This window comes from Anguilla anguilla, chromosome 1 (genome assembly GCF_013347855.1).
Source record: "Anguilla anguilla isolate fAngAng1 chromosome 1, fAngAng1.pri, whole genome shotgun sequence".
In the NCBI taxonomy this organism is placed as follows: Eukaryota; Metazoa; Chordata; class Actinopteri; order Anguilliformes; family Anguillidae; genus Anguilla; species Anguilla anguilla.
Window position 1 is genome coordinate 50,123,053 of NC_049201.1, and position 26,747 is coordinate 50,149,799.

General features: G+C 46.2%; 1 protein-coding gene across 1 annotated transcript in view; it reads left to right on the forward strand.

Annotated features, from left to right (window-relative positions):
- LOC118212693 (vacuolar protein sorting-associated protein 13B-like) overlaps positions 1 to 26,747 on the forward strand; it is a 303,731-nt gene that overhangs the window by 215,329 nt on the left and 61,655 nt on the right. The window contains 5 exon segments of the mRNA XM_035390874.1: positions 2,325 to 2,451; positions 3,454 to 3,597; positions 17,563 to 18,295; positions 18,973 to 19,110; positions 26,258 to 26,650. Of these exon segments, the coding sequence (XP_035246765.1) occupies positions 2,325 to 2,451; positions 3,454 to 3,597; positions 17,563 to 18,295; positions 18,973 to 19,110; positions 26,258 to 26,650 (1,535 nt within the window).

Sequence of the window (26,747 nt, forward strand, 5' to 3'; positions counted from 1 at the left end):
CCCAGATTCCAGGCTTGGCTCTTCTCCCTTCAGGACAGGCACACAGACCACCCCAAGTGCTTTTGGGAAACATAGCTTCACACATCCATTGATGCCACCCGTGTCTGGAAGTGGGACACAGTTTTTTTTTTCTCATGTATATAAATATTACAAAAGCCAGATGGAGAGAGAATTAGATATGGCCTTTCTCTCTCAGAAAAACCACCTGGGGTTTGATTTCAACTCTTGTGAAGGGAGTGGGGGCTTACTGGCGAAGATCCCTGGGGGGGCATTGGTCATGTACATTTGTGTAGACGAACATGATATGATACTGGCATTCATTAAACACCATTCTCCGGGCCACCTAGAAACGCAGCTTTTTCTAATCCTGTGCCGACTATAAATATTAGAAGCTATGCCATTTGATTGTTTTAATAGCAGCAGATGTGGCAATTAACACCACCTTATAAAGCCCTCTTGTATATTTGTTTTACTGCCTACTAATGTTCCCACAAATATAACTTGATTGTGGGAATGAACATTAGCAAAATGGGGAAAGTTTATATTTTAAGGTCTTAGTTTGGTCTAGTGTATACAATTAGGGTGTGTTCCCAATAGAGATTTGTCAAATAACTCCTCATGACCGTTCCAGTCCTGGAGCTGAGACATCTTTGAGGGGGGGTTTGAAAATGCCCCTTACAGAAATATTTCACAGGTTGGGTCTAGAGAGCACACACAGATTTTGAAGACTGCATTTTGAGAACAGTTTGATCGAGCTGATTTGATTTGAACAGCCAGTTAAAGCAAATGTGTGCCGCTCTTTGGCTGGGCCAAATCAGCTCTCAGGCTTTGAGAGTGGTTGAGAGTTGACGTGTGTTGAGTTTGCATCATGAAGAAACAGGAAAGAGAAATGCATTTCAAACTCTGCATAAGTGAATAAAAATCGATAAATCCTCCGAAAGTTCACTTGTTTAACTTGGTTGATAACTGAAATTCATGAGTGGGATACAGTTGGCAAATACACACACACACACACACACACACAAATACACGCACACATACACGCGCACACAGACTCACAGTTCTCATGGCATGTGCATGCATTCCTGTGGTGCTGATTGTTAACAATCTGAAAGTGCATTTAGATGATGAACCCATGACTTTAAGTGGTTTAAGCCACTTGCATTTTAGCACTTGCTAAAAATAAATTTTGATAGCAAAAAAAAGCCATTCTCAATTAAAAATGAACATTCTGTTTGTGTACATCCACCGTGAAATACATTTCCTAGTAGAAAGCATAGGAAGAATGCATTGTATGTTTAGACAGTAGCAAGAGAGGGGTATTGTTCAAGCTATGAAAATGAAAGAAAGACATTTGGAAACTGTTTGAAAACTGATTCTGTTAGTTCATATGGAATGATTGCAAAATAGTAAAATATGTTATCTTAAGTCACGTTCAGCTAAAAGTAGAAATCAAGAACGAGATTAGAAAATGCAATGCTAATATGAACTAGCTAGCATTATTAGCTGATTGAGCAATCCAATAGACTAGCTGGATTGCGCCAATTAGCTGACCAAACAAGCTACACCCTTAGCTATGGCCAAAAGCATGTGGGCACCGGACATCTACCCTAACATCTCATTCAAAGTTATGGGCGTCAATGTGGAGTTGGTCCACCCTTTGCTGCTGTAACAATATTCACTCTTATGGGAAGGCTTTATACTAGATTTTGGATTGCTGCAGGGATTTGCTTCCATTCAGCCTAAAGTGCATTAGCGAGGTTGGGAATTGGCTGATTTGGCCTTGCTCACAGTTGGCTTTCCAATTGATCCCAAAGGTGTTGGATTTATTTAATCTAATCATAAATATCTTCTTTAGTCATTTTAGGTGCATGTCACAAAGAAATCTGCTAGGCAGCTAAGGCGTGTTTGGATAGTGGTTTGTTTGAATTTTAGAGTCACTTTTGAAGGCAACAGGTTCTAACATAACATCATTGACACGTTTGGTAACAACTTTTTTTGGGAAGACACTGCTGTAACTTGTTTGTTGATTGGAAGGATTGGAGTTTTAAAGTGGCAGTAGGGTGCAGAAAAGAAAACAGTAGACAAATACTGATAGATCTGATATTTTATGTACTGCAGGTGGCTTTTTGGTTTAATATGTTTCCTGCATTATTGTCTGACACTGAAAAACATATGCACTGCATGCGAATGTCTGATTTGACTGAAAATTGAATAAACGAAAGGGTGTTCTCTGACTTCTGTGATTGATAGGCTTGTAAAGTCTACCTGCTGTGTGTCAGTTCACCTTCTGTTGAAAGTAAAAGGCGTCTCTCTCCACTTAGCATCAGGCGGCACCCGGAGAGACGGGCCATCCTCACCCCCATCCTGACCGACTTCTCCGTGCGCGTGACTGCCGCGCCCGCCATCATCTTCAGCAAGCCGGTTTCCCCCGACAACGCCCAGGTGGAGGTGAGCGAAGCCGTCGCCCAGCACAGTGACCACATCTTCGTGAGAGGCTCTTCTGTCAGAGTGCGGTGATTTACCCCAGATTCATCCCAGGTCTCAGATTCACGGTCTTTTGTTTGTCCGTATGTCAGGCTTGAGTATAACACTTGTGCATCCATGCTATAGAGAGCTATGCCAAGGCAGTTGAGTCACTGTGTTTAATAAACATTGACATGGTGATGATTTGAGACATAAAAAACTGTTGTTTAGTTAAATGTCAGAGTTGAATCAATAATACTTTTTTATTTATTTATTTTTTTTAATCATATTTCAATTTTTGGTGACTTTCAAAAGAACACTGCTTAGTATCCACAAGATTGGTATGCAGTGCACTTAGTGTGTGTGTGTGTGTGTGTGTGTGTGTGTGCAAAGATGAAAGCTGCACTTTCCTCTCCATTGCCATTTTCCTTCTTAGATTACAACCACATATACTGTACCACCACCACAGTAAACATTTCTGTCCATTTAATTTATAAAACAGATTTATGAGCAACAGAGATTTTTCCTTTCTTGATCAGTCCATTGCCATTGCTGTGCATGTTAGTAATGTTTTTACAGGTTTCTCCAAGCCTCATACGTCCGTGCAACCTCCCGCTATGACAATATGTAACAGCTAATTCATTCTGCACAGGGAGACATGATGGCATTTGCAATTTGTAACTACAGCGATTTGTAACTTGTAAGTGATGGAGAGGTTCCAAGGCAGTGACAACAACAACAAAAACAGGGGAGGGAGGAGGGGAGGGGGTGACCCAGACAAAAATAAAGTCAAATTAAATAAACGTTCCTACCCAGCTGTGAATAAGGGGACCACCTCGTATGTTGTGAACTAATGGGCCTAGGGGGCCTCCAGGACAGACAGCTGTTGGGTCCCGCGAGAGCGATGTCCCTTGGCCGGGCTTGGGCAGATGACGGGCGGGTTCCCAGCCGAGGCCCTGGCGCTCACAGCCCAACGTCTCTCCGCAGGAGGTCGTGGTGTGCGGCCATTCCCTGGAAGTGAACATGACCACAAGCCTGGACTTCTTCCTCAGCGTGGCCCAAGTTCAGCTCCTGCAGCAGCTCCTGCAGGCCAACATGGTGGGGAGTGAGGGCCCCGAAACAGCTACTGAGGTAAGGGGGGGGAGGAAATCCAACGGGGGCCGGAGGGGGTTACATACTCCATATGACCACTTTATAGCCCCATCAACCTCACAAACCCGGAATTTCTTCATGGAAGAGTTCTCCTGTCCCCAAAGCTACATCCCCCCTTTCGGGGAGCAGAGTTAAATATTTACTCGTGTGTAGTAACACAGTTCTCTTAATCTCGCTTCAGTTTATCGTCCTGGGCTGCAGCTTTCAGAGTATCTCCTATTGTTTACAGAGAGGGGAGATTGGCGCCGTGTGCTCTGTCTGTCGGGTTAATAAAGCTTTCTAATGGAACACAATATAAAAATATTTACCAGCTGTTGTGCATGCGACGCGCTCCGAGGAGGAAGGGGAAACGAATGAAGATAACACGCTGCGGTTTCTGGTGCCGTTTCCAGAGGGGTGGTCAACACGGGGTGGGGGGGGGGGGGGGGGGGGGATGGGGGGTTGTTGGAGGCTCTGCTGTGCGGACAGTATGAAAGATGTCTGTGAAACCCCTGGGATATCACAGTACTGGAGTGAGTTAAGCTGTGTTGTTTTGGCTATTAGGAGAAGGGTTGTTGCAGCCAATCGGAGCGCCAGCACACTGCTGCAATGCTCTCATGGGATTTATTAATCTATGATATTAATCTGTGATGTTTGACCCGTTTAACCTTTGTTAGAAAAAACGTGATGTACACTGGCATAAACAGACAGTAGGTGATGCATCATACCGTGATTATTGAAATTGACTCTGATTTTGTACATTGGAATGTTAGCCCATCTCATTAATCCCATAAATAAGTGTAGTTTACTTGAGAAGTCCAAGGAAGCAGAGTCTACTTTATGTTTTTACTTCTGCAGCACTACAGATGGGACTGGTCTTCTCACACAGAACCGAACACACACACACACACACACTCACACACATGCACGCACGTACACACATAAACACACACACCTACCGTGTCCTCACAGGTACGCTGCTCATTATAAGTCATTTTCACGCACTTGAACATTTCCCCACATTTTCCATACAACACACATTTAGAGAAGACACGCGGTTATGCCGAAGATCATTCTCACTAACAGAAACGTAGTGATGCACAAAAACATTTACTTCACACAGAAATGTTCACTCCACACGTAAAATCACAAACTTACGTACCCCGTACTACAAATCACACACAGTAGTACACATATCTGAAGTTCAAACATTGTTTTACCCCTCTCTGTAAACCTCACACACAAGTATATTTCGGGCAGTGTAGACAAGGTCCTGGATGATGTGCTTCTTGTCCAGCACGTCGCTGCATTTGTGAGGTCAGCCTCTGTACCAAAATCAACAGCATAACACCGGTGGGAATAAAGCAAGCCTGTGTGTGTCACATTCAATTTCTAAAGCAAACATTTTTATTAGCATTGTTTTTGTAGCGTTGGAAATAAATATGTTTTTTTAAGGGCACGGGTAGACAGTCATTTTTCAGGAGGTGCCTTGCATCTGGTTCTTATTTGAGGGAGATCTCGGAGCCCTCACCCCTTGCTTGTAATGATTCATCGTTTTGCCTCTGTTATGGGCCCGGGTTTAAGAGGTTGCTACCCAGAGTTCACCTGGGTTCAGGACATGATATTTAGCAGTTCTTCTGCTGGCCCCCCTCTCTAATCAATTTGGTGCAAGGCTGAGAGCAGGGAGGTCAGTGTGGCCTCCACGAACGCAGCTGCCGCACTCAGCCCAGAGCCATTGCTCGTGCAGGAGGGCCCTCTAGTGGCTGGAGAAAGCACTGCACGGAAAGGCTGCTGTCTTCCCAAACAGCTTTTTCAAAAAGCTGGTAATGCAAAGGGCTGTTAAATTCAGTGAACTGTTTCTGGATTTGTCTCCAGGGCATTCTGCACATGCTCATTAAAGTGTACAACATGATTGCATTTGTTATTTTAACAATAACGTGTCAGGAGAACGAGAAGCATGGTTATTACATGTGTGTTATTATGTTGTAAATGATTAAGATGTGCATTTACATGACATGTTGTTTAACAGCGTAATTACAATGTGGTGATACAATGAGAGGCTTATCACACAGTTCTCCTGTCCCTGCAGTATTCATTCATTTATTATGTAGAAATGGCTGTCCGGATTCTTTCCGGTGTTGCTTGCTGCATTCATCAAAAAGAGTGTTGCTCCTTCCTGTTTGAGGGCTATGGCTGTCAAGTCTCTTAAAGGCTGGGTATTGATTTCAAAAGGGCCTGGACAGCTGTGTTTTATTGTGTACACTAATGATTTTGTTTTTAAGGGCTCGGGCCTGGAGGTGACATTGACAGGCGCTGTACACTTCAGTGTCATATCTGTGACTTCAGCAGTTCTTGGTCTGTGAGTCGTGCGTTGTACATTAAAGAGGCAAGTCCACGCCACACAAGCAGGGCAGCCATCACACTGCGCCCTCCCAGAGAGATTGGGCTCCTGCCCCTCTCTCCCAGTGTACACGGGGCCAACTATCTCACTCACGACAAGGGGACCGGCTGTCCTTTTCTGTCTCAGGGATTTCAGATGGAAAGCCAGCCAATTCTCACTGCTCAACTTTTACTTTCCATTTTGTGGACTCTGCTGGTGTAGCTTTTGAGAATTATCGATTTTACCATCTACAAGTGAGGGTCCAACAGCGGCACTCCTGAACTTCTGTGATCCGTTCAGTGCAAAGTCTGCCATTGAAAAGCCTAAAGTGAGTTGCCTTGCTTGTCTCTGCGTGTTCACGCTAGCTGAGAATCGGCTGGTTTCAGGTCCCAGGAAATGAGATACAGTTTTCCCCCAGACTATTCCGCGTCAAGCGGTTTGTGACCCGACGTGGTTTCTCTTTGTCTCAGCAGAGATTAGTTGTCGATTTATCCCCCCTTTGAAATACGGCAGAGCGATGAATGGTAACTTCACTGCACAGGGGAAAACGCGTAACCTCAGCGCATAAAACCACAGACTATAAATAGCCCGTGCAGTATCTCTGTGCTCTGTCATCATTACTGTTCCAGTACACCCCCCTGCGATTTGCACATGGTCTCCACATTTGTAATGTAGCGTTCCTTCGTTTGAAGTCCCCGGCTTTCATTTCCAAGCCAATAGAGCTGTTCTGTGACTGAGCAACTGAGAGGTGAGCTTGGAGCAGTGGTTGCGAAGAAGGTGGAGGGAGTCACAGGTGATTCCAGGAAGAGAAGGCGAGGGTTTTAGCCGGGCCGGCTTAATGCCTGCCGGTCCCGTCCCTGCGAGGCACCCTCTTCTCTGCCCCTGTTTGCCATCTCGCTGGCATCCGCTCTGTGGCCACTTTGTAGTGGAAACTCGGGCTTGGCACCGCCATGGCGATGCCCGCCAGCAGTGGCCACAGCAGCATCCGTCCAGAGGGCTTAAAAAAATGTCAGCCAAACATCCGGGAAAGACGGCTGGGAGAAAGAAAAGGAGATACCAACATCGTGGGTGTCCCCCGGCCCCACATCAGGAGCCCAAAAAAACGGGAGCGCTCGCGAGGCCTCCTGCAGCGGGGATAAATCACCGGCGGCGCTGGGGAAGTCCCCGTCTCCACGCCGCATCACGTCCTGCGCTAACTGCATTAGCAGGGCTCCCTTCGCTCGACAGCGCGCCAGCGCCACGGACCCTGACCGCGCGGCGGAGAGAGGAGCCAGACATGCGGAGGAACTTGTGAATCACTGCGCTGAAGAATAAACACTCGCGCAGCTCCTCCGTCCCCGTCCCGCTGCTTCCCCCCGCGGGGCCTGGCACCCCCGGCGCTTTCGGGAAAACACAGTGTCTTCCAGGGCTGGCTCTCCTTCAGGGGGTGTTCCACCTCTGCTGCAGATTTAAGATGACATTGGGGAGATTATGGTATTACCTCCTCGCGGTGTTCCGTGCGCGCCCGGCGAGCGGAGCGTGGTTCCGTCTCGTGCGAGATTGATTAGTCGGGCTTAGGCTGAAAAACGACTTCTGAAATCAGCACGTTCTGATGTAAAAGAACATCCATATTGCACATGCGAGACATTTTGTTAGTTTTTGATTTGCTGTGATTTCATGACTGGATAGCAGGGGATGAAGCTGCAGTCTGTATCCATGTGAGGTGCACAGTGTTGCTAATCCGTATGTCATCCACACTGAAAGCAGCACCTTAGCCTAGAAGCTGTTAATACAGCCACAAGCATCCCACTTGTCAATGCAGTAGTTCAGCAAAAGGGATTGCAGCCGGATTGTATTTTACCGAATCAAACATATATTTGAAATACAGATGTATGAGGGGCTTCCCTGCCCAGATGCTTATGCATGCAGAATTAGGCTGCAAACTTGCTTGCCGTCCCGTTGGGGTCACGGTCAAAGCTCTCTGGACCCGTTCAGGATGGAGGGTTCAGGGTTCGGTCCTCCAGCACGCCACGCCAAGGGTTGGGAGGTTAGCACCACTGTAGGGAAGCCAGACAGTGCTGCTTACGCTGCCTGGAGCGAGCGCAGCAGTGTTTGTTTAAGGACATGGAGAAATTCCGAGTGTTGTCTGTAAATCCGAGAGATTGCCTCCGTGAAACAGGAGGTCGGGACCGAATAACCGCTCCCCGTTAACCTTCTCTGAGAGCCGTATCGCTTTCAGGGCCTGGAAAACAAAGAATCCCCCCCTCCCCAATCCAGGTCGCCTTTATTTTCATTCTCCATGTTGCTGTAGCGAGCAATATGAGCTCCCCATGAGTCCCTCTCGCTTTACATTTGGCTGCCCAACATCTGCTAAGCATGCGCATTGCCTCAGCTTATCTTAAACATACATATTTTCATAGTGAGTGTCCATCTAGCTCTCCCCGTTGTTATGAAACCGTATCTTTTCACAAGGAGTTTAGTGACCCCTCGTACGTGAATCAGCTGCTAATTGACAGGCAGTCAAAACAGTTCACCCCCCACCCCACCCCAGGGCCGAGCGGTTGCCCCTCTTCGCCCCCTCACCCCTAGACCGTCTCGAAGAACAACCGTGGCACATTTTTAAATTCGCCCTGGAAACCCAATATATTTGAGATCAGTAGCAGCTGAATCGCTCGCTCGTATCGGTCTGTCGAAATTGGCGTGAAACTCCAGATAAAATCAGAGAGTTGGAATTATATTAAAGGGGAACAAATGCGGTCTTTGAGGAGCGGCACCGGCCCTGGCGGTGACCCCGGGGATCGGGTTGCACCTGAGGTGAGGCGACAAGGTGCCCTCTCTTCCCCGGCTTCGAGGGGAAACGGGGTCACTCGCACAGGGGACCAGTAAAAGCAAGACGCAGTAGGTAAACACCTGTCAGACCAAAAACCGCTCCACTAAATGGCTCGTGTGATTGTTTGAAGTCTCTCCTCCACCTGTATAAGCAAGACTTGGTGATTACGTTTCAGTGTTTCAGTATTACGTACTGCGTTGATGGTTGCGCTTATGTGATTGTACCTGCACCTATTGCTAGCTCCTGTGGTGTTTGCTTTCCATGTGCATTGTGCTTTTTTGAGTCACTTTGGCTAAGAGTGTCTCACGAATGGCTAAATTGTAGAAACTGTAAGCTGTGCATTGACAGGTGAATGGATGTAGTGTGTTTATCTTGGCACTTTCCTCCTTAGGATTCAATCTGGCTGAATCCTGTGTTTCTGTTATAAGGCTCCACTGTGTACTGAGCTGTACAGTAGTTCTAACCGCCTTAAACCTAATTTACAATATGATCCAGTAATGACACCAAGTTCCTTCTTTTGACCATCATTTTGGCTGATCCTGGTTTTAGAGGAGTGTTCTTCTGTTGTGCGCATCAGGTTTCTTGGAATATACCGGAGAGTAATTACACTTTGCAATGATGTATATGGCTGTGTAACTGTACCCAAGCTGCGTAACGTCTTACTCTGGCAGCAGAATACATCTTCTGTATCACTGACTTAAAACCTCATGTTTCCCACAGCCTTACAGTCGTGCACTTGTGATTGGGCCATTGCCACTGCATGTACCCTAAGCCTCTTTGTCGACGTACCCGTAACTGGAATAATGTTTTCGTTGCAGAATAGGTTTTGCCTCATTTTCCTTGCTGGCCCCACACCACTTCAGAGCTCACACGTCCATCATTACTGGGAGTTTTTCCCAAAAATAAATTGAAAGGGAGATTTTTTTCCCCCCTCTCTCCCCTCCTTCCTTTTCTTCCAATTTAATTCCTATAAATAATACCTCTGCCAGCGGCATTAGTCACAAAGCGGTCTCTCCCTGGCGCTTCGGGGGGGGGGGGTATGTGTGGGGATCGAGGCTGTATCAGCAGAGTCCATCTCCATAGTCACGTTCGCCTCGTTTCATTCTCTTTGACCCCCTCCTGCCTTCATCTTCCTATGATGCACTGATCTGATCTTTCTTTTCCATATAACTTCAGCGGATCACCAGGGACATAAACAGTCTGCATTTAACGTACTGCGTCTTTTTAGGTTTTTGCCATCTGCTTCGTGGGAGCTGTCGAAGACTGTGAAGTTTGACATTACTGTTGTTGTTTTGTTTATTTAAGCCGTTGGTGCTGGCTGCTAGTAGTGTTAAAGGTTACAGCCTGGAAGTGTAACATAAATATTAGGTCGTACTCAAGCATGTGTCATCTCTGTTGTGTCATAAACTGTAATGTGTCTAGACACTGGAAAGTACCCTTTTTTCAGCCTTGTTTAAGAATGGTAAAGTAGGAAATGATGTTGGCCGGCCCTGCTCATTAAGCCAAAATGACTGTTTCCCCATCCCAAGACCCCCCGACTTTCCCACTTCCCCCCACTATCCACCTTCCCACTGGACCCCCCTCTCACCCGGGACCTTTGGTATGCGGACACTCGGTGTTCCAGATATTAGATTAGAAAATTACCCTGACGTGAATTTGAGACCTAAATATAAATCTGGGCAGCTAATGAGAGCCAGTTGGTCTCTCACTGGGAATAGGGCTGCACTTGGTGCGTCTGCTTGGCTTGGAGCAATTACATGGACCCCAGGGTACTTCTCTCCCTCTCACCTCCATCAACATCTGGGCCTCGGCACCATGGATGAGACAGCTTCATCGTCTCAAAAAAAAAAAAAAAAAAAATAGAAAAAACTGCAATGGCTGAAAAATATGGTTTCATTAAGATACGAGCATGGAATTGTATATAAAAAGATTTTTAAGGGCTGTCCCTTCTGCCAATTTCTTTGTGTTCTCCATCTGGATTTGGCCTTGTGATCCTGTATCTGAAACAGAAATTTCCTTTTTGTTCTTTTCATTTTATTTTAATTTATTTCTTTCTTTATTACTTGACTTTCAGCCTGTGCATGCATGGAACTGAACAGAATGCACGTAAAATATAATCGCTGCCCTACTGTTGCTGATGTGGACATCTGAAGCGAGCGCCTTTATGAGTGGCAAATGCAATGTTTCGAATTATATGCATATCACTTTCAAATACCTAAAACATGTTGGAATGATTTTGTTTCCTTTTGTTTTTTTTGGTGTTTTATGCAAGACTTTTGCTGTTTAGCTAATTTGTCTGTGCAGTATAGTATTTAATCAGTGCTTGTAATGTGCATTACGGCTCCCTGACACAGCCTCAGAATGCAGTCCCAGTAAAGCCACTGAAAGCCCTGCTGGTGAGGATCGGATAAAGTACTGCACCTTGGGCAGTGCTCTAAAAATTTCATTTCTAATAGCTTCACGTTTTGTTGTCTTGAAAATTTTAATCAAGGAGAAAAGATTCAACAGGTTGCCCCAGACCTATTCATATTGGAGTTAAGAAACATATTTAGAAATGTCTACATAAATATGTTTTGGGGGCTTATTTATTCATGGAATGGGTAATGGGTAATGGGAATCATAAAATATCAAATAGCCCATTTTGCTAAATGTATACCTGTCTTTTGATCCATGGCTGAAAGCCATGAGGACTTTTCTGGTTTGATGAATCTGTTTCTGTCACTGAAGGCAGTGGGCAGTGAAGAAATATAAAAGCTCAGAAAAATCTATTTCAGTATTTATCAGCAGTGTGATATTCAAACCTTCTTTGAAGCAGGGTGCTCCAATACACAGTATTGTACTGTATGTTCAAAATTCTTAATCGACCCGTCAAAACGGACCTAATAATGACATGTACCAGACGACGCTGATCAGTGCTTTAAAAAAATCAAAAATCTATCATTTCCTAAAAACACAATGAAGAGATGTAGTGCAGGCACTCGGGAACACGCCTGAACACTCTTTGGGGAATGGCTTCACAGCTGCTGCAGTGTCCCAGGGCAGCGTTCAGTGCGTTACTCACTGCGCCATGCAGTTGTGCTGCTGGACGTCAAGGCCCTGGAACGAGGCCTTGTACATAGAACAGACTTTATTTCGGGGCTGTTTTTGTGGCAAAATATTTGTAAGCAAACCAAGGCGGCATGCAGGCCAACCGCTTCTACAGAAAAGAATGTTTTGAAGTCAAATAAGTAGAGCCCATTTCCCAGACCCAGTTCTCTCTGTAGGAAGGATGTTGTCTCCGTCTATTATTACTGTTTGTTTCATTAGCATTGTTCGTTTCTGTACATCTTTTACTGCTGCAGGTTTTATCGTTTGTCCTTTGTGCCCGAGCCACAAGTTCTGCCTAATAACCACAGCTCAGATTAAAAACCAGGGCGTGCTGTCTTGCCCTATAATGTGCTCAGTCTCTCCTTGCACTCGCTCCTGTCAAGATGACAGCAATTTTCAACTTTGTAATTTGACATGTTCTCATAATTGCATCCTGTAACAGAGGGATCTTGAGGCCTGACAGAGAGGCTTTGGAATGTCAACATGCTGGAATTAAACTGTCACCGGATGTTTGGTGTTCGCAGTCCGAAATGTGGCATCACTGAACAGAAAGAGCTCTGACAAGTCAGGAAAATACAAGGATTTTGTTATTATTCTCTCCTCTCCCCGAGCGCTTGGACACACAGACATAACAAAGAAGGACACACAGAGGCGTATCGAGCAGATTTTAAAACGTGCACGTCTTAAAAAAGGTCGCTCTCTGTCCCATCTGTTAGAATGCGTACGTTAAACTGTAGTTGACAGTCGCTCCGAAACGGCAACATCCATTAGCGGGGCCAGGGTCGTGACCCTGAGCGGTGCCTTTGTTGTGGTTCAGCCAAAGTGCAGCACAGGTTGTCTTTGTTATTGAAACAAAAGTTTGGCTTATTAAGGGAGGTTTTTGATGGCTGAAACTGCCATTGAACTTGCAAAAGAAAATGACTTCATATTATAAATTTCTTCCCTGAAAATTACTCAAGGACTTGTGGTCTTTAATGGTATTTGATTTATTATTTTTTTCCTGAAGTCATGGAAGTTCTTTGCTGAAGTCTTTAGTTTTCAGGGTGACCCCTGCCTTCCACATTATGCTGTGATGTATGGAGCTGAACAGGACAGTGTGTAATCACACTGTCAAGTCAAATAAAGGTGCAGAACACCTTTCTGCTACCATATGTCTCTGGATTCTATTGGAAAAAAAATTGTTATCTTTTCTTGATTCAATTAATGGTAAATCATTTTAAAAAAGGTTTTCTTTCACTTTTTTGCATTACAGCACAGAGTATGTGCTTCCTGTATTTTTTGTTACCAGATGTAACCAGTTTGGAAACCTTTGCCCATTTCTAATATCTTATCCCGTATTTACTGATTATTAATTAGAGTTGGACTAAAATTAAACAATATATTTTAGTATATGTTCAGTTATTAATGCTTTTTAGCAAGTGTACCACACCGGCATAGTAAGTTTTACCAAAAGCCCTCTAGCGCCACCCAGCTAACACTCTTAGTACTGTCAATGAGTTGGCCAACCTGTTTCTTTCACTGATGAAACTCAACTTTCAAACTTTCATCAGTTATTTGAATTAATACAGATTTCACTTCACCCTAACAACCCCAATCACTGAAGGGAGTTTAAACATAAGTGGCAGGTTGTTAAATTGCACTTAAATTGTGTTCTTTATTTTGTTTTTGTTTTCATACCATGCAGTAAACTTGCTTGTACAGAACTGGCCTTAACTAGAAAGATAGAGTCACTGGTACAATCCCCTGCCAGGTGTTCAGCCAGCTTGTAGTGTGCCCTCTAGTGGCCAGGAGAGATGCACAGGAAAACACCAGGACAAAGTAGAAAGTCTGTGTGAGAACTCCAGCAGAGCACCCTAATCTTGAGTTTGAGATGGGTGAAAATATGAATCAGAAGAGGAATGTCCAAATTGTAAACACATTTTAGAATATTGGAAAACTGGTTTGTCATGTTAATTGTATCCTATCAGTTTGTGTGAAGATTCAGGCTCCTTAAAGAAGAAATGAGCTCTTCATTTTAATAGGGGCTTTACTGCAGGATTAACAGTTGCCAGTGTTCTTAGGCATTTATTATTAAAATGATAATTTTTGCAGCAAAGGATTTAATCTTCATTCAATGTGTTCCTTTCAGAAAAATTATTGGATTATCTTTTGTTTTGAAACATTTGAAATGACTTTATTAGTCAGATGAATGATGAGCCCTGTTCACTTTGAGAAGCTGATGTCCATCGCCATCCCTTATCAGATCAGCAGGGTTGGAGCTCTTCAGGTGCCGGTTAATCTCCACAAGCTAAAAAGCTCCTGATCTGCTCTGATGTCATTAGCTTTAACACACGGCTCCACTGAAGGCCATTTGTACAGTAGGTGCTGTGTAAAACTGATAGCCCCAGGACAAAATGGCAGTTTCGTTTGAAGGCAAGCAATAAATGCCATTGCCGCTGTTTATTTGTCCTTGCCAAACCGAGGCCAAGCGTACCAAACGTTATCCAGCAGCTCCTGGCACCAGCCATTTCTGCCATAAAAGGGATCTTTCCCAAGCACTCTGCAAGGGTGAATGGCTCCCGATGTCACTGCACAGAGAGCAGACTGCTTTCGCTTATCAAATGAGAAGAAGCACCTGGCTTTGCTCAGCCAACCGGAGGTAGTGACATTGGCCTTCAGTCTGCCCTCCATCATGTATTACTGCTTCCACTTAGGCCACCTGCAGCTGGGTCAAATGTCAGTTTTCCAAGAAAACATACACTGCATTTCCAAAAGTAGGTGGATATGTACTTGTTTGTACAGAAATTTGACGAACTGACTTGTTGGAATGGTGGCATCATATGACAGTGTTTAGCAATGGAGATTGCATGGCTGTATGCTTGATTTTATGCGCCTGTTAGCAGTGGGTGTGGCTGAAATAGCCATAGCCACTTATTTGAAGGAGTATCCGCATACTTTTGGAAATGTAGTGTATTTCATTCATATTTATCAAAAAGGTCCGTGTTTGCACCGATTTTACACATTCCAGGAATCCATAAAAACATGGTGGAATCTGGTAGAATTTATGCTTTTACACTGTGCTTTCTGTTCTAGCCAGCAGCTGCGGCGCTTATACTTCATATTTGTTCAGCCGATGCGGAAGTGTATTTTGCGGACGTCTGCATTCACCAAAATACATTTTTCAAATATTTCTTTACCAATACAAGTTTGCCTAACACAAGACACATGGCGCAGATACTGCCGTTTTCTGAAGCGAATGCTTGGAAAATCTTACATTTGTGTAAAAAAAAAGAAAAGAAAAGAAAAAAGTACACATCCTTTCCTCATTAGTTGGAGAGAAGAGAGATTCTGGCACGGCCTCAGTATGGAAGCTCCGCGTTGCGTTTTATATGGATCTTGTTTTTAGCCTTTGATGACACTGTTTAGAATAGGAAATATCTAATAAGTCAAGCATTCTGTTTAATGTGGTGCCAGTGAGCTTAATATATGCCTGGAGGTTCTGAAACAGTATCTCCTCCGCCGCAATAATATACATTTAATTCTCAGGAAGGGAAGGTTGAATGTGGGAGAAGCAGCTGAGAGTACACGGCGAAGTGCTATAATAAGAACCAGGTGCAGGTTTCGAGAGGGGGCGGAACAGCGGAGGTTGGGGCCGAAGGACACAGTGTGGCTCTGTACTGTACATTTTAACGGCTTAATCGCGATCGTTAATGCACAACAGTAGCTAATTAAAGAAAACTTTTATCATTCACTTTCAGACCGGGGTGAGTGAGAGAGCCGGAGTGCTTCTTGCTGTAGCTACAAGGCTGTCCACCCTCGAGGGCAAAGCCCCTCTCCTCAAGTGGCACCTTTATTACTTGACGGTTCTCACCTTTACGCATCTGCACGATTCGTTTTCGTTGCTCGTGTCTACGTCATGGGGCGACCCACAGGGGCTGGCGTACTTCAGACATTCTGGAAATCATTTATTCAGCTGTATTTTCACAGAAGCAGTGCAGGGTTTTATAGGGTCTCACTCAAGGGTATGCCAGTAACGTCCCACCCAGTATGGAGCCATCCTTAGCACGGTAACCCAAAACACTGCTCTCCGTTTTCTCCTTCGTTACCTTTCCATGTTTCAAGAGACTGTTATTTCTTCCATCTTTTTTTTTTTACAATAGCATGTTTTGAGGAAGTCACGCGTGTTATGAACTGGCCGGGGTGAGAAAGCGGCTCTGCCGTGGAAATTTTCGTTTGTTTTCTTTTAGCGTCAACATTAGAGTCAGCGATTATTTGTGACGGCTATAACGTGTCACGTAATAGGTCTCAGAGTCAAGTAGGCTAATACCAACTGAGCGAAGCACGCTGAGGTTGATTTAAAGCGCGGCGTCACCTTCGTTACGGAGTCAGTAGTGAAACATTCCGTGCGAAATAAATCACACGCTCCAGCCCACATGGAGACGGATGTCTCGGAAACACAGGGATAAAAATACACTATTAGCACGCATTGATTTTTAGATTTATGTTATAATTTTCAAAAAAAAAAATGCTGGATTAAAATTCCAAACACTGGTGCGGTGCATTTTCTAACAAATCTGCTCAAATGCAGCAATCGTGACACGAAGAATTTGACTGTCCTTGGCAAAACATTAAAGAGAATTCTCAAATATTGAAGTTGTAATATGGTTTTAAGACCACAGGAGAAGCCTAGAAGTGAGCCTCTAACTGTAGCCAAACTGTGCTCTGTTCTATTTGTATATGATTTAAATCAAAAGGGAAAATTTGTTTACACACTTTTGTTTATTAGAAACAAAACAAAAGCAGGAAAGGAGACCTTTCTGTAAGTCAGACCAGTGACATGTTAACCCAGGTCTCCCTTTCGATAATGATTTAAAAATCGTGTCTGTATCCATATATCGAGCATATATGAAGCTTTATTTGCTAAGTGTACGGAAATTGCACAGCCTATTTATTTAATTTTATTGTATTTTGTGTATTTACACAGCTGGGACTTTGCTGAGGCAAAATGAGAAGCACAGCGGTGACATCCACCCTTGGTTATAAACTCATTGGTCTATTGGTCAATCTTTTGCCTTTAGTCATTACCGCAGCTGCGTTTGGAGACCAATGGAGATCACGCACACTGCTGCCAACCACTAGGCAAACGCGGACCTCTGAGCACGTGCGGGCTACACGGAAGTCGATCTAGTGCTGTATGCTGCTCGCAATCATCCATCAGCCAGAGGCTGTATGTAGAGGGCTTCCGGCTACTTTGGGACTGATTATTTACCAGGGTTGGAGGTTCATGGGTATTTTTATGCCACGGTAATCGATGATCGATTTGCGGAATTACTTCACGGCCTCGGAACCATCCCTTTTCTTTCGTCTCTTCTCTCCATCTTTCCAATTTCCCTATACACCCTCCCACTAAATTGAATGTTTGTTTAGGATTGTGACTCAATTTAGTTCATGATTGGAAACAGTTTTCCATGTTCCTGTTTCTTTGAAAATGAATTTATAGCAGGCAGTGAGAGAGACGTGTGAGATGCCATGAACTTTTGTAATATCGTTTAGGGTTTCAGGCTTTGAGATGCTCAGAATCAGTTAAATAAATGAAGTCATGTGCTGTGGTCATGTAAACCCTGTCACTCCCTAATATATTGGCAGCACACATCTGCTTGAAGTATAATTAGTAACTTAATGTTCTTATAATTGTACTGATCTGTCTTAGGTGAGGCGTCAGGAGCAGCAGTTAAGCTCCGCCTCCCGGCCGGGCAACGTGGATGCGTCGTCGCGCCACAGCGGGGCGCAGGACAGCGGCTTCGGCAGCGACAGCGCCCGCATCCGCATCGTGCAGATCGAGCAGCAGAGCGGGGCCAGCCACCACCGCATCGCCCGGCCCTCCCGCAAGTCCACCATCACCAAGAACCTCAGCTTCATCCCCTTCGACGTCTTCGTCACCGCCAGCCGCGTCTCCCTCATGACCTACGCCTGCGTCAGCTCGCCCAGGGCCGGCCACGCCCACGACCCGGACCCTGACCCCAGCCCCGCCTCGGAGAAGAAGGAGGGCGAAAGGGCGGGAAAGAGCGCCCTGAACATGCCGGGCGACACCCACCCGGACCCTGGCCCTGCCCCCGCCACGGCGAGCATCTCCGCCCTCACCGCCGAGGACCTCCTCAACAGCAACGCCCCGGCCCCCGGGGTGCGGGGGGGTGGCGGCGGCCTGCTCTCCCTGGAGAGCCTGACCGCGCCCAGCCGCTCCTCGGCCCGCCAGGCCCTGGGCATCACCATCGTCAGGCAGCCCGGGCGCAGGGGAGCCGGGGACCTCCAGCTGGAGCCCCTGCTCTACCTCCAGGTCTTCCAGCCCTCCGTCCTGCTCAGCTGCCACCACCGCAAGCAGAGGCTGGAGCTCTCTGTCTTCGACGTGGCTCTCAAGGGGGTGGCATCCGACTACAAGTGCCTGGGTGAGCAGGGTTTGGGGGGACAGGGGGAAGGGTCGCGATCAGGTCCATTTCAACTCAATCAATCCAGGGTGTACATTGAAACCTCATTTCATGATTTGAAAAAACATGCATAATGATAAAAAATGTAAATTTTTTCAATTAGTGAGTTGGCTTGTCAGTGCATTTCCTGAATTAAAATGGAGTTAACACAGCTGTGATTGGGGGATTACGTTTCCTTCTTCCTTGTTCTTTACCCCAAATACTATAAACATATTTTTCACCAGGGAATGAGCACCAAAGTTAAGAAATAAAGACCTGCACCCTGGAAACCAGCACAAATACAGATCACACAGGCATGACTCAAGCCCTGCTGGCCCAGCTTGAGCTGACTTCATTCAGGCTTGCTCTCAGTCACACTGTCCAGACTCAATTATGCAGAATTAACAGTCATAGTATTTGAGATACCACAGTCGCATTTGTTTATAAGCACTTAAAAACACACCACAGTATATTTGAAACAAGTTAAAGAAAAAATACCCCAGGTAGCTAAAATGATAGTTGTGATGGCACAGTTGAAATGTTTAACCTGTGCAAGTCAGAAGTCACAGCTGCCTACTACAGTAAGAAGCCCAGTGGCGGTGGTGGAGTTGAGTGTCTGACGGGAAAGATGGTCTCATGGCTCTGCCCCGTGTCTCCAGATCCAGGGAAGACTCTTCCGGAAGCTCTGGACTACAGCGTGTTCTGGCTGCAGACGGTCGCGGGCGAGGCCGACGGCAAGACGGGAATCCCCCCTCCTCTCCTCTGCCTTCAGATCAAAGACTTCCTCAACGGGCCAGGTGAGAACAGCCCCAGATCCTTCCCTGCCTCTGACGCGGCCCGCAGAACAGACGCCGCTGTGCGTCACGCACACACCCCACCATTTGCCCTGTGGGGCTTAGGTAGTCCGAGCGCGTGTCAGGAGTAGGCAAACGGGTTCGAGGAGCCTCATCCTCAGAGCCCTGCACCGTGACCTTGCCGCGGAAGTAAGGACTAAAGAAAAAAAAACAAAGGTTTCGTTTGTAGAATTTCAATCCAAACGACTGGTAACTGAGTTGTTTTGTTTCGAGTGAGAAATTGGTGACCGGGGACCAGGCCTGATCCGGTAGCGTGACGCGTATGCACGGGTGCGTGCGCGCCTGTGTGGGTTGTCATCGGGAGCATCCGTGACGCTTCGGTGCAGATGGTGCCGTTTCGGTCCCTGGATGAAGGGTGGGCGTTGATGAGCGCCTCAGGACAGCGGATGAGTGCAGCTTCCGCATGTCAGTGGGAGCGGAAGGGGCCCCCATCCCCCCCCCCCACCTCACCCTCACCCTGTGCTGCACAGATGTGAGCACTGCTCCTCGCTCAGAATGTCCCAGCTTCCTGTTAAAGAGCCTTTACTCAAATACACACTCAAACACATGCGCACGTACTGACACGCACTTACGCTCACATATTCGCACTCTCACGTACACGCACATTTACTCGCTCACATACGCTCGTGTATATGGTCACACACTTGCAAACACTCAAAAACACATCCTTGCTCAGACTTGCGCACACATACATAGACGTGCTGTCATGTACTGTGCGTACAGACAGAAACACACTCACTCGCACATACAAATTCTCACAAATACAAACACACGTATCAAGTTGTGTAGCCACAGTATGCACACACAAAGAGTACATTGTACTTTTTATGCACAAGGGCGCAGTCACTAAAAAGTGCTTTCCTGATGACTTAGTGCCCTCGGCCTCAAACTACTGTTAGTCCGGTACAGTAAACACAGCGCAGTGGACAGAGAGTGAGTCACCGGTTCTGACAGGATCCTGGCTGGGGTCTGGGGTCGGGGTCGGGGTCGGGCCCGGTTCTCCCGGGCTCCCCTGCCGGTCGGGGGAATAATCAGGCCGGACCACATGTGCTGGGCCGCCCCCGCGCGCACCGGAACGCCGGAGCCTCTGGAGGAAGACGCTCTCAATTATCTGTGATGTTTCCTTTCATGGCTTCTGGTGGAACACAGAGCCCTGTCAGAAGCAGGCGGCCTCTGCTTCCTGTGGACAGCGGGGAGCAGGGAGGCTCTCCCGCTTACCGCCCTGCGGCCGAGCGCCGCTCCCCCGAACACCGTGTGTGTTCGCCGTTACGCGGCCGGAAAGCGCGCTGACGCCTGCGGTCCGCGCCGCGGGTCCTCCCTTCCCTTTTCCGTACGCCCGACAGCGCCTCATCCCGGGGTCCCTCTCGACGCGGCAGGATGAGAAACCCCCAGAGCAGACATCCGCGAGGCCGCCGAGCCCCCGGCCGTGTTTACAGCAATGTGCTTGCAATTTCCCCGCCGTTTATTCGGAGCGCGGGGCCAGGGACCAATCAAGGCTTCACTCTCAAGGATGCGGGATGGGGAAGGGTGCACGTGCGCACAGTAAATTGCGCAGGGTCGGGAGTCTGGACCCTCCGCTGCGCGAGCGATGCGTGTCCTCTGTCACGGCGCTCCTGGGGAAATGAGCCGGCAGCCCTGACAGCACCGCTCCCGGTTCAAGGCTTGACCACTTGACTCGCCTGCTTTTCCTCCCTGTACCACCCCACCCCCCACCCGGACATCCCCCCCGCTCCCTTCCTGATAGTTTGCATGCCCCTCCACTTTCCCCGAAAAAGGAGGAAAAAAAAGAAAAGCGGATCTGCTCCCAGATCTCACGAGCTCATTTTCTCTCCAAAACAGGTCAGTGGGGGAAACCTGGAGGAATAGCAGCTCCCACAGTACCCCAGCACTAAGTTGGGCAAGTGATAGATTAGCTATAACAAATTGGAACCATTACGCCGCAGCGGCCCTGGATCCCATCAGGCCGCTGGGAGAGGAGAAGTCCTGTCAGTGCTGTGCGCCGGCACTCGCCCCTCCGAGCCATCGGTAAACTGCTCTAATTTGAGTCGTATGATCTGTCCCTGCCCTCAGCCGACGCAGGCCTCGCTCCATGTGTGAAACCATGATAAATCCTCCTCCAGCCTGCCCCACCCCACCCCCCTGGTCCTAGAACAGGGAGGAGGGTAGATCCTGCCCCCCGCCCTGTCCACCTACCTAATTGGACATGCAGCCACCTGCCTCTTCTGCAGTCAGGCGGACAAACAACAAAAATGTGAACTGTAACAACACAAAAAAGATGAAAGCTGCGATACCCTAATCGGGTTCAGTGATGGGATGTAGAGGGCGACCTCACAGGGAGCAAAGGCACAGGCAAATGGGCGCAGCAGGTCCATTTCATTCCCATGCTTTGCCATCGCTGCAGTTACCTACGGTATGTGTTACCCGAGCAGAAGGGGAGGAGGGGTGATTTGAGGGTGCAGATTGTTTAAATTATCGAAACTTTTGAGATGAATGAAAGACACTCCACCTGTTTTTTTTGAAGGAGTAACTGTATTTATTTTTGCTGGCATGCGCTTGGCAGCCTTTTGGTAAGTACACAGTGGCAGTAAGGTGGTCTTAATAAAAGCACTCAGTCTTCAGCGAGGCCTTCTTTTGATTTTTCCATGCGCTGCAATGGAAGGGGCTGCCGTCTTTGTTTCATTAAACGGTATTTCCACACGCATTCTGTCTTCTTTTTTTCTTTTTTCTTTTGACACACCATACTCAGAAGAGTGCACCCTGAACGTTTGAACGTAACTCAAGTTTAACGTCTTAATGCAATAAAGAGGCCGTGTTTCATTTCCACACACTCTCTGAAGTTAATTAAAAAGGAAGTGATATCAGGTGACGTGAAAGGACCAGGAAATGCTCGCTTCATAATATTACCGGCCATCTTTATTCACTGTGCACTGAGACTGAGTCATCAATACGGGATCTGTGTCCGCGACTCAAGGCTTTCAAGTTTGTTAAAAAAAAAAAAAAAAAAACTTCTGAAAATATGAAAATCACTTGACTTAGGTTACATTTCCCTCTTCCCCTCTTAAACCTGAATACCGAAAACATGTGTGCATGCGCTGGGGACCAGGCAGCAAAGTCCTGGAATACAGGGTGTGGACATCACGCATGTGCTGTGTAACACAGCATTTGGGGTTGTACTTCGTCATTTCACATCGATTGGTTTTTTCGACATGGCTCCTTCAACGTAAATTATCACCTTCATTATGAAACTGAGACATAAGAAGAAGAAAACGTAAGAGACATAGGCCAAACCTTTGGCTTACCAAAATCAACTATTTGGAGCATTGTTAAGAAGAAAGAGCACTGGTGAGCTCAGTAATTGCAGAGGGCCGGGTAGGCCAAGGAAGTCCTCTACAGTTAATGACAGAAGAATTCTCACCATGATGAAGAAATACCTTCAACCACCTCTCTTATTGATCAGAAACACTCTTTCAGAGGCATGAGTGGATGTGTCAGTGACTACTGTCCGCCAAAGACTTCACTAACAGAACTACAGAGGCTACACTGCAAGATGCAAACCACTAGTTAGCTGCAAAACCAGGATGACCAGGTTACAGTTTGCTAAGAAGTACCTACAGAGCCTACAGAGTTCTGGAAAAAGGTTTTGTGGACAACGGGACAAAGATTGCCTTGTATCAGAAGGATGGCAAGAGCAAAGTATGGCAGCCGAAAGGAACTGCCCAAGATCCAAAGCAACCCTCTCATGTGTAACATGGCGGTGGGGGGTGTTCCCCTTTGGGCATGTATGGGTGCTACATGTACTGACTCACTGGTCTTCACTGACGATGTAACTGCTGATACCAGCAGAATGAATTCTGAAAGTGTACAGAAGCCTCTTATCTGCTGAAGCTCATCCAGATGCCTCCAAATGAATTCCCCAGTGCTTCATCCTTCAGCAAGACGATGATCCCAACCATACTGCTAAAAAAATAAAGGAGTTTTTCAAAGCCAAAAATGGGAAAATTCTTGACTGGCCAAGTCAGTCACCCCGTCTGAAACCAATTGAACATGTGTTTCATATACTGAGAAAACTTCCTGCAACTTGCCTCTGAAACCAGCAGGAGCCGAAGATGGCTGCAGTACAGGCCTTGCAGGCCATCACCGGAGAAGATACTTAGCACCTGGCGATGCCTATGGGTCACAGACTTCAAAATAGTCAGTGCATGCGAAGGATATGCAACAAAGTACTAAACATGAATACTTTCATTTACATAACATTAATATGTCCCAAACATTATGGTGCCCTGAAATGGGGGTGGCTGTGTGTAAGAAGTGCTGTAATTTCTATGTGGGGAAACCAAAGTGTATAAAAATACCCTTAAATAAAAGCTGAGAATGTTCCCTCCATCCACAGGTGAATTGTTTGATTACAAGTCTAAAATTATGGAGTACAGAGCCAGAACCAGGAAAAAAAATATATATTTGTCTTATGGGGAATGTTTGGGACAAAGACATAAACATATATATATATATATATATATATATATATATATAATATATATGTATATATACATAAATATTTGTATATATATATAAATATATATAATATATAATTGTAAAAGTGCTTAGGCAGGCGTATCGGTAGCATCTCTCAAACCACTTAAAGAATGCAGGTGGACAGCTGACAGGTTAAAAAGGTAATAAAAATCCACTCCAGAAGTGAGACACCTCCCATGGAGCTGCGCGCCCCATAATCAGAAGCAGGGCCCTGAGCTGGCCCTCTCCAAGGTGATCCCGAACATCTTTACATGATTAGAGAGGAAAGCGAAAAAGATGAGCTGCGCATGAGCTATTTATTTCACCGCTGGAAAGTTTCCTGGTGATAGCTGAACTGGAAATGATAAGCTACATTGCACAGCAGATTTTTTTTAATGTGAGCTGAAGAGACAGAAAATAAAGTCATAAGCGCAGCAAGCAGTGAACTGATCATCGCAAGCCACAGCTGGTGAATCAGCTGCTCCCATTGCCAATTTTCCCTGCAAAGTGGGGAAATTTCCACAGCAGATGCAGAAAACACAGATTTTGGTCAAGTGTTTGAAAAGTGGAGAGGGCCATTCTTAAACATGGAGAGGCTTTGCTGGCTCACACTGGTACATATGTGAAGGATGGCTTCATACCCATGCTTGTTCTTCTGAAACACTGGTTTTCAGTGTAACTGTTCAATGACTGCACATGCATATGAGTGCATACAATCCATATGTGCAGCTGGTTATTTACCGCTGCAGTTGAGGTTATGAATTTTGCTCAAGGGCACAACAGTGTTCTACCTGCTATTGTGAACCTGCAGGCTTGAAGTGGTAATCCCAATACCGTCTTCATTGTGCTGCAGTACTGGAGAGTAACTAGAGGACAATGTGTTCATATTCTGTTGGGAGTGAGTAGCAGGATGCCTGCCCCGGAGTGTAGCTGTCACCAAAAGAGAGAGGGGGGGCATGGACCCTGCTGCATATCTACAGACAGCAGAAGAAACATCACTCAGTAAAAGTAAAGTGGTGTTAGGTGTTTTTTCAGGTTGCCCAAACACATTCCAGTCCCTCTACACTCGTATGCTACCTCAGTCCCCATAAATGCAGCGATGGTGACCAAGTGAACTTACCCCTTGCAGGGGGAGAGACATTCCCCCAGAGCTCAGATCTGTGGAGACTGACACATTGCCTGGGCTGTTCTGTTCGCTCTTTATTTTATTTTTTCTTTGTGAATACTCTTTTGTTTGGAACCCCCCTGCTTGAAGTGTCCTTCTTTATGCGGAAACAGTTATGGAGTGAATTCTGTGCACATGGCCTCCATTGGCTGCCATGGCAATGGGAATATATTTTGTAGACGCGGACCCGGCTAACATCTGTATTTCTTTTTTTTTTCTTGGGAAGCATTCTTCCGGTGCCATTTGGTGGACTTCTTCTGCTTTTGCTTTTGAGGAGGGAGGGTTCTCATCTTACAGAGTGACATGCAATCCTGTGTTTCAAGACTTCTCTGTATTGCAGGATTATTGGAAAAGTAGGATATTTGTTTAGTAGTGAATGACCCAAAGCTCACATGTGGCAGGTTTTTGTTGAATGTTTAGAAATTTCCATGTAGGTTAAAACCTAAATAAGGAAGCTTGTAATCTTGTGTCAATGTCTTTTATTTAGATTTTAACCTTTATTGTTTGTGAATGTAAATGTTTTGTATATATTTATTTGTATGATTACATTTATCAGCCCTTTTTATACTGTGTTATCATGGCCACCCAGCTGATGTTGCCAAACGTAAATGAATTCAGTTTGCTAATAATGGAAGCTATCTAACGTTAATGAATTGGCCACTTGGTTAGAGTTAGGTTAGCCACAAAGGTGACTCTATCTCTCCTGCACTGTCTCCCAGCTGAAAACATGCCACTGTAGCCAATCTATACACGTTTCCTCTTCTACTCCTCCTCCTTCTGTTGGCCTCATGCTTTTCAGGTACAGCCCACTAAGAAAAGTGGTCACATCCAGAAACGTCCCATACACTTTTTAGAATAAAACTTACAGGCAGACAAGCAAGGACCGGGCAGAAGTGCCCACTGAGAATTACTGAGAATGGGTGTGTGAGAAGGTTATGAGAGTTGACCATGCACATTTTAATGCCTGTCTGCTATTCTTTTGATATAATATTTAACATAATCCTTTCCTGGATAGTTATTTGTCTAAAAACAGTTTTATTGCTAAGAAGCAACTGGTTTTTCCAAATTGCCTCTAGTCTCGACCCCATATTCTCAATCACTAGAATGTGTTGGAAGGGAAATTGGTTTCCTGCGGTATGGTTGGTTGTAGCTTGTTTTAGCTGGTGTTATGTTACAGGAAAATGGTTGAGTTGACTTGAATCCAATTCCAATTAGAGGCCCACCTGCACAAGATCATGATTTGTTTCTAGAAGTGAATGGCTTTTTCATTGGCAAAGTACATCCTGAGAAGTTGGATTGACATATCTCACAAAGGCTCAGTCCTGGTCAGGCTTATCCTGCCATAAGGCTAGGCTACACTTGTTTCTCAGAACCTGGCTGCAGGAGTACTTACTGCTCCCTGTGTTTTTACAGCGGAGCTGAACGTGGATCTGTCGCGCCCCCTGAAGGTCAACCCAACCCTGGCCAAACTGGAACAGGCTAAGGTCTTCCTGAGCAAGATCCTCCCGGAGTCTGAGTGCGAGGCTGACAGAGCCCCCACCACCCCGCAGTCCTCCCCCAGCAGATGCGCCAGCCCCCGGGCCCCCCCTCGCACCGAGAGCACACCGCAGGCCCCCATGCCACAACGCACCCCACCCCGGGGGAATCCACTTGCTGCCCTCGCCCCCTTCCACAAGGTCTCTCTCCGCACGGCACAAATTGTTGTCGTCCTGGAGACGGAGGCTCACCCCGCCCGGCCCAGTCTGACGGTGTCTGTGTCCGGGCTGACCGGAATCCTCACGATGAGAGCTGGCACAATGTTGGCTGGTGAGTGTACTCTTTTATTTTTTTTTTGTTTTTATCCCCCCCCCCAGACTTGCTGTTGAAGTTGCCAAATCCTTATGTTCCTTGACTGATTATCCTC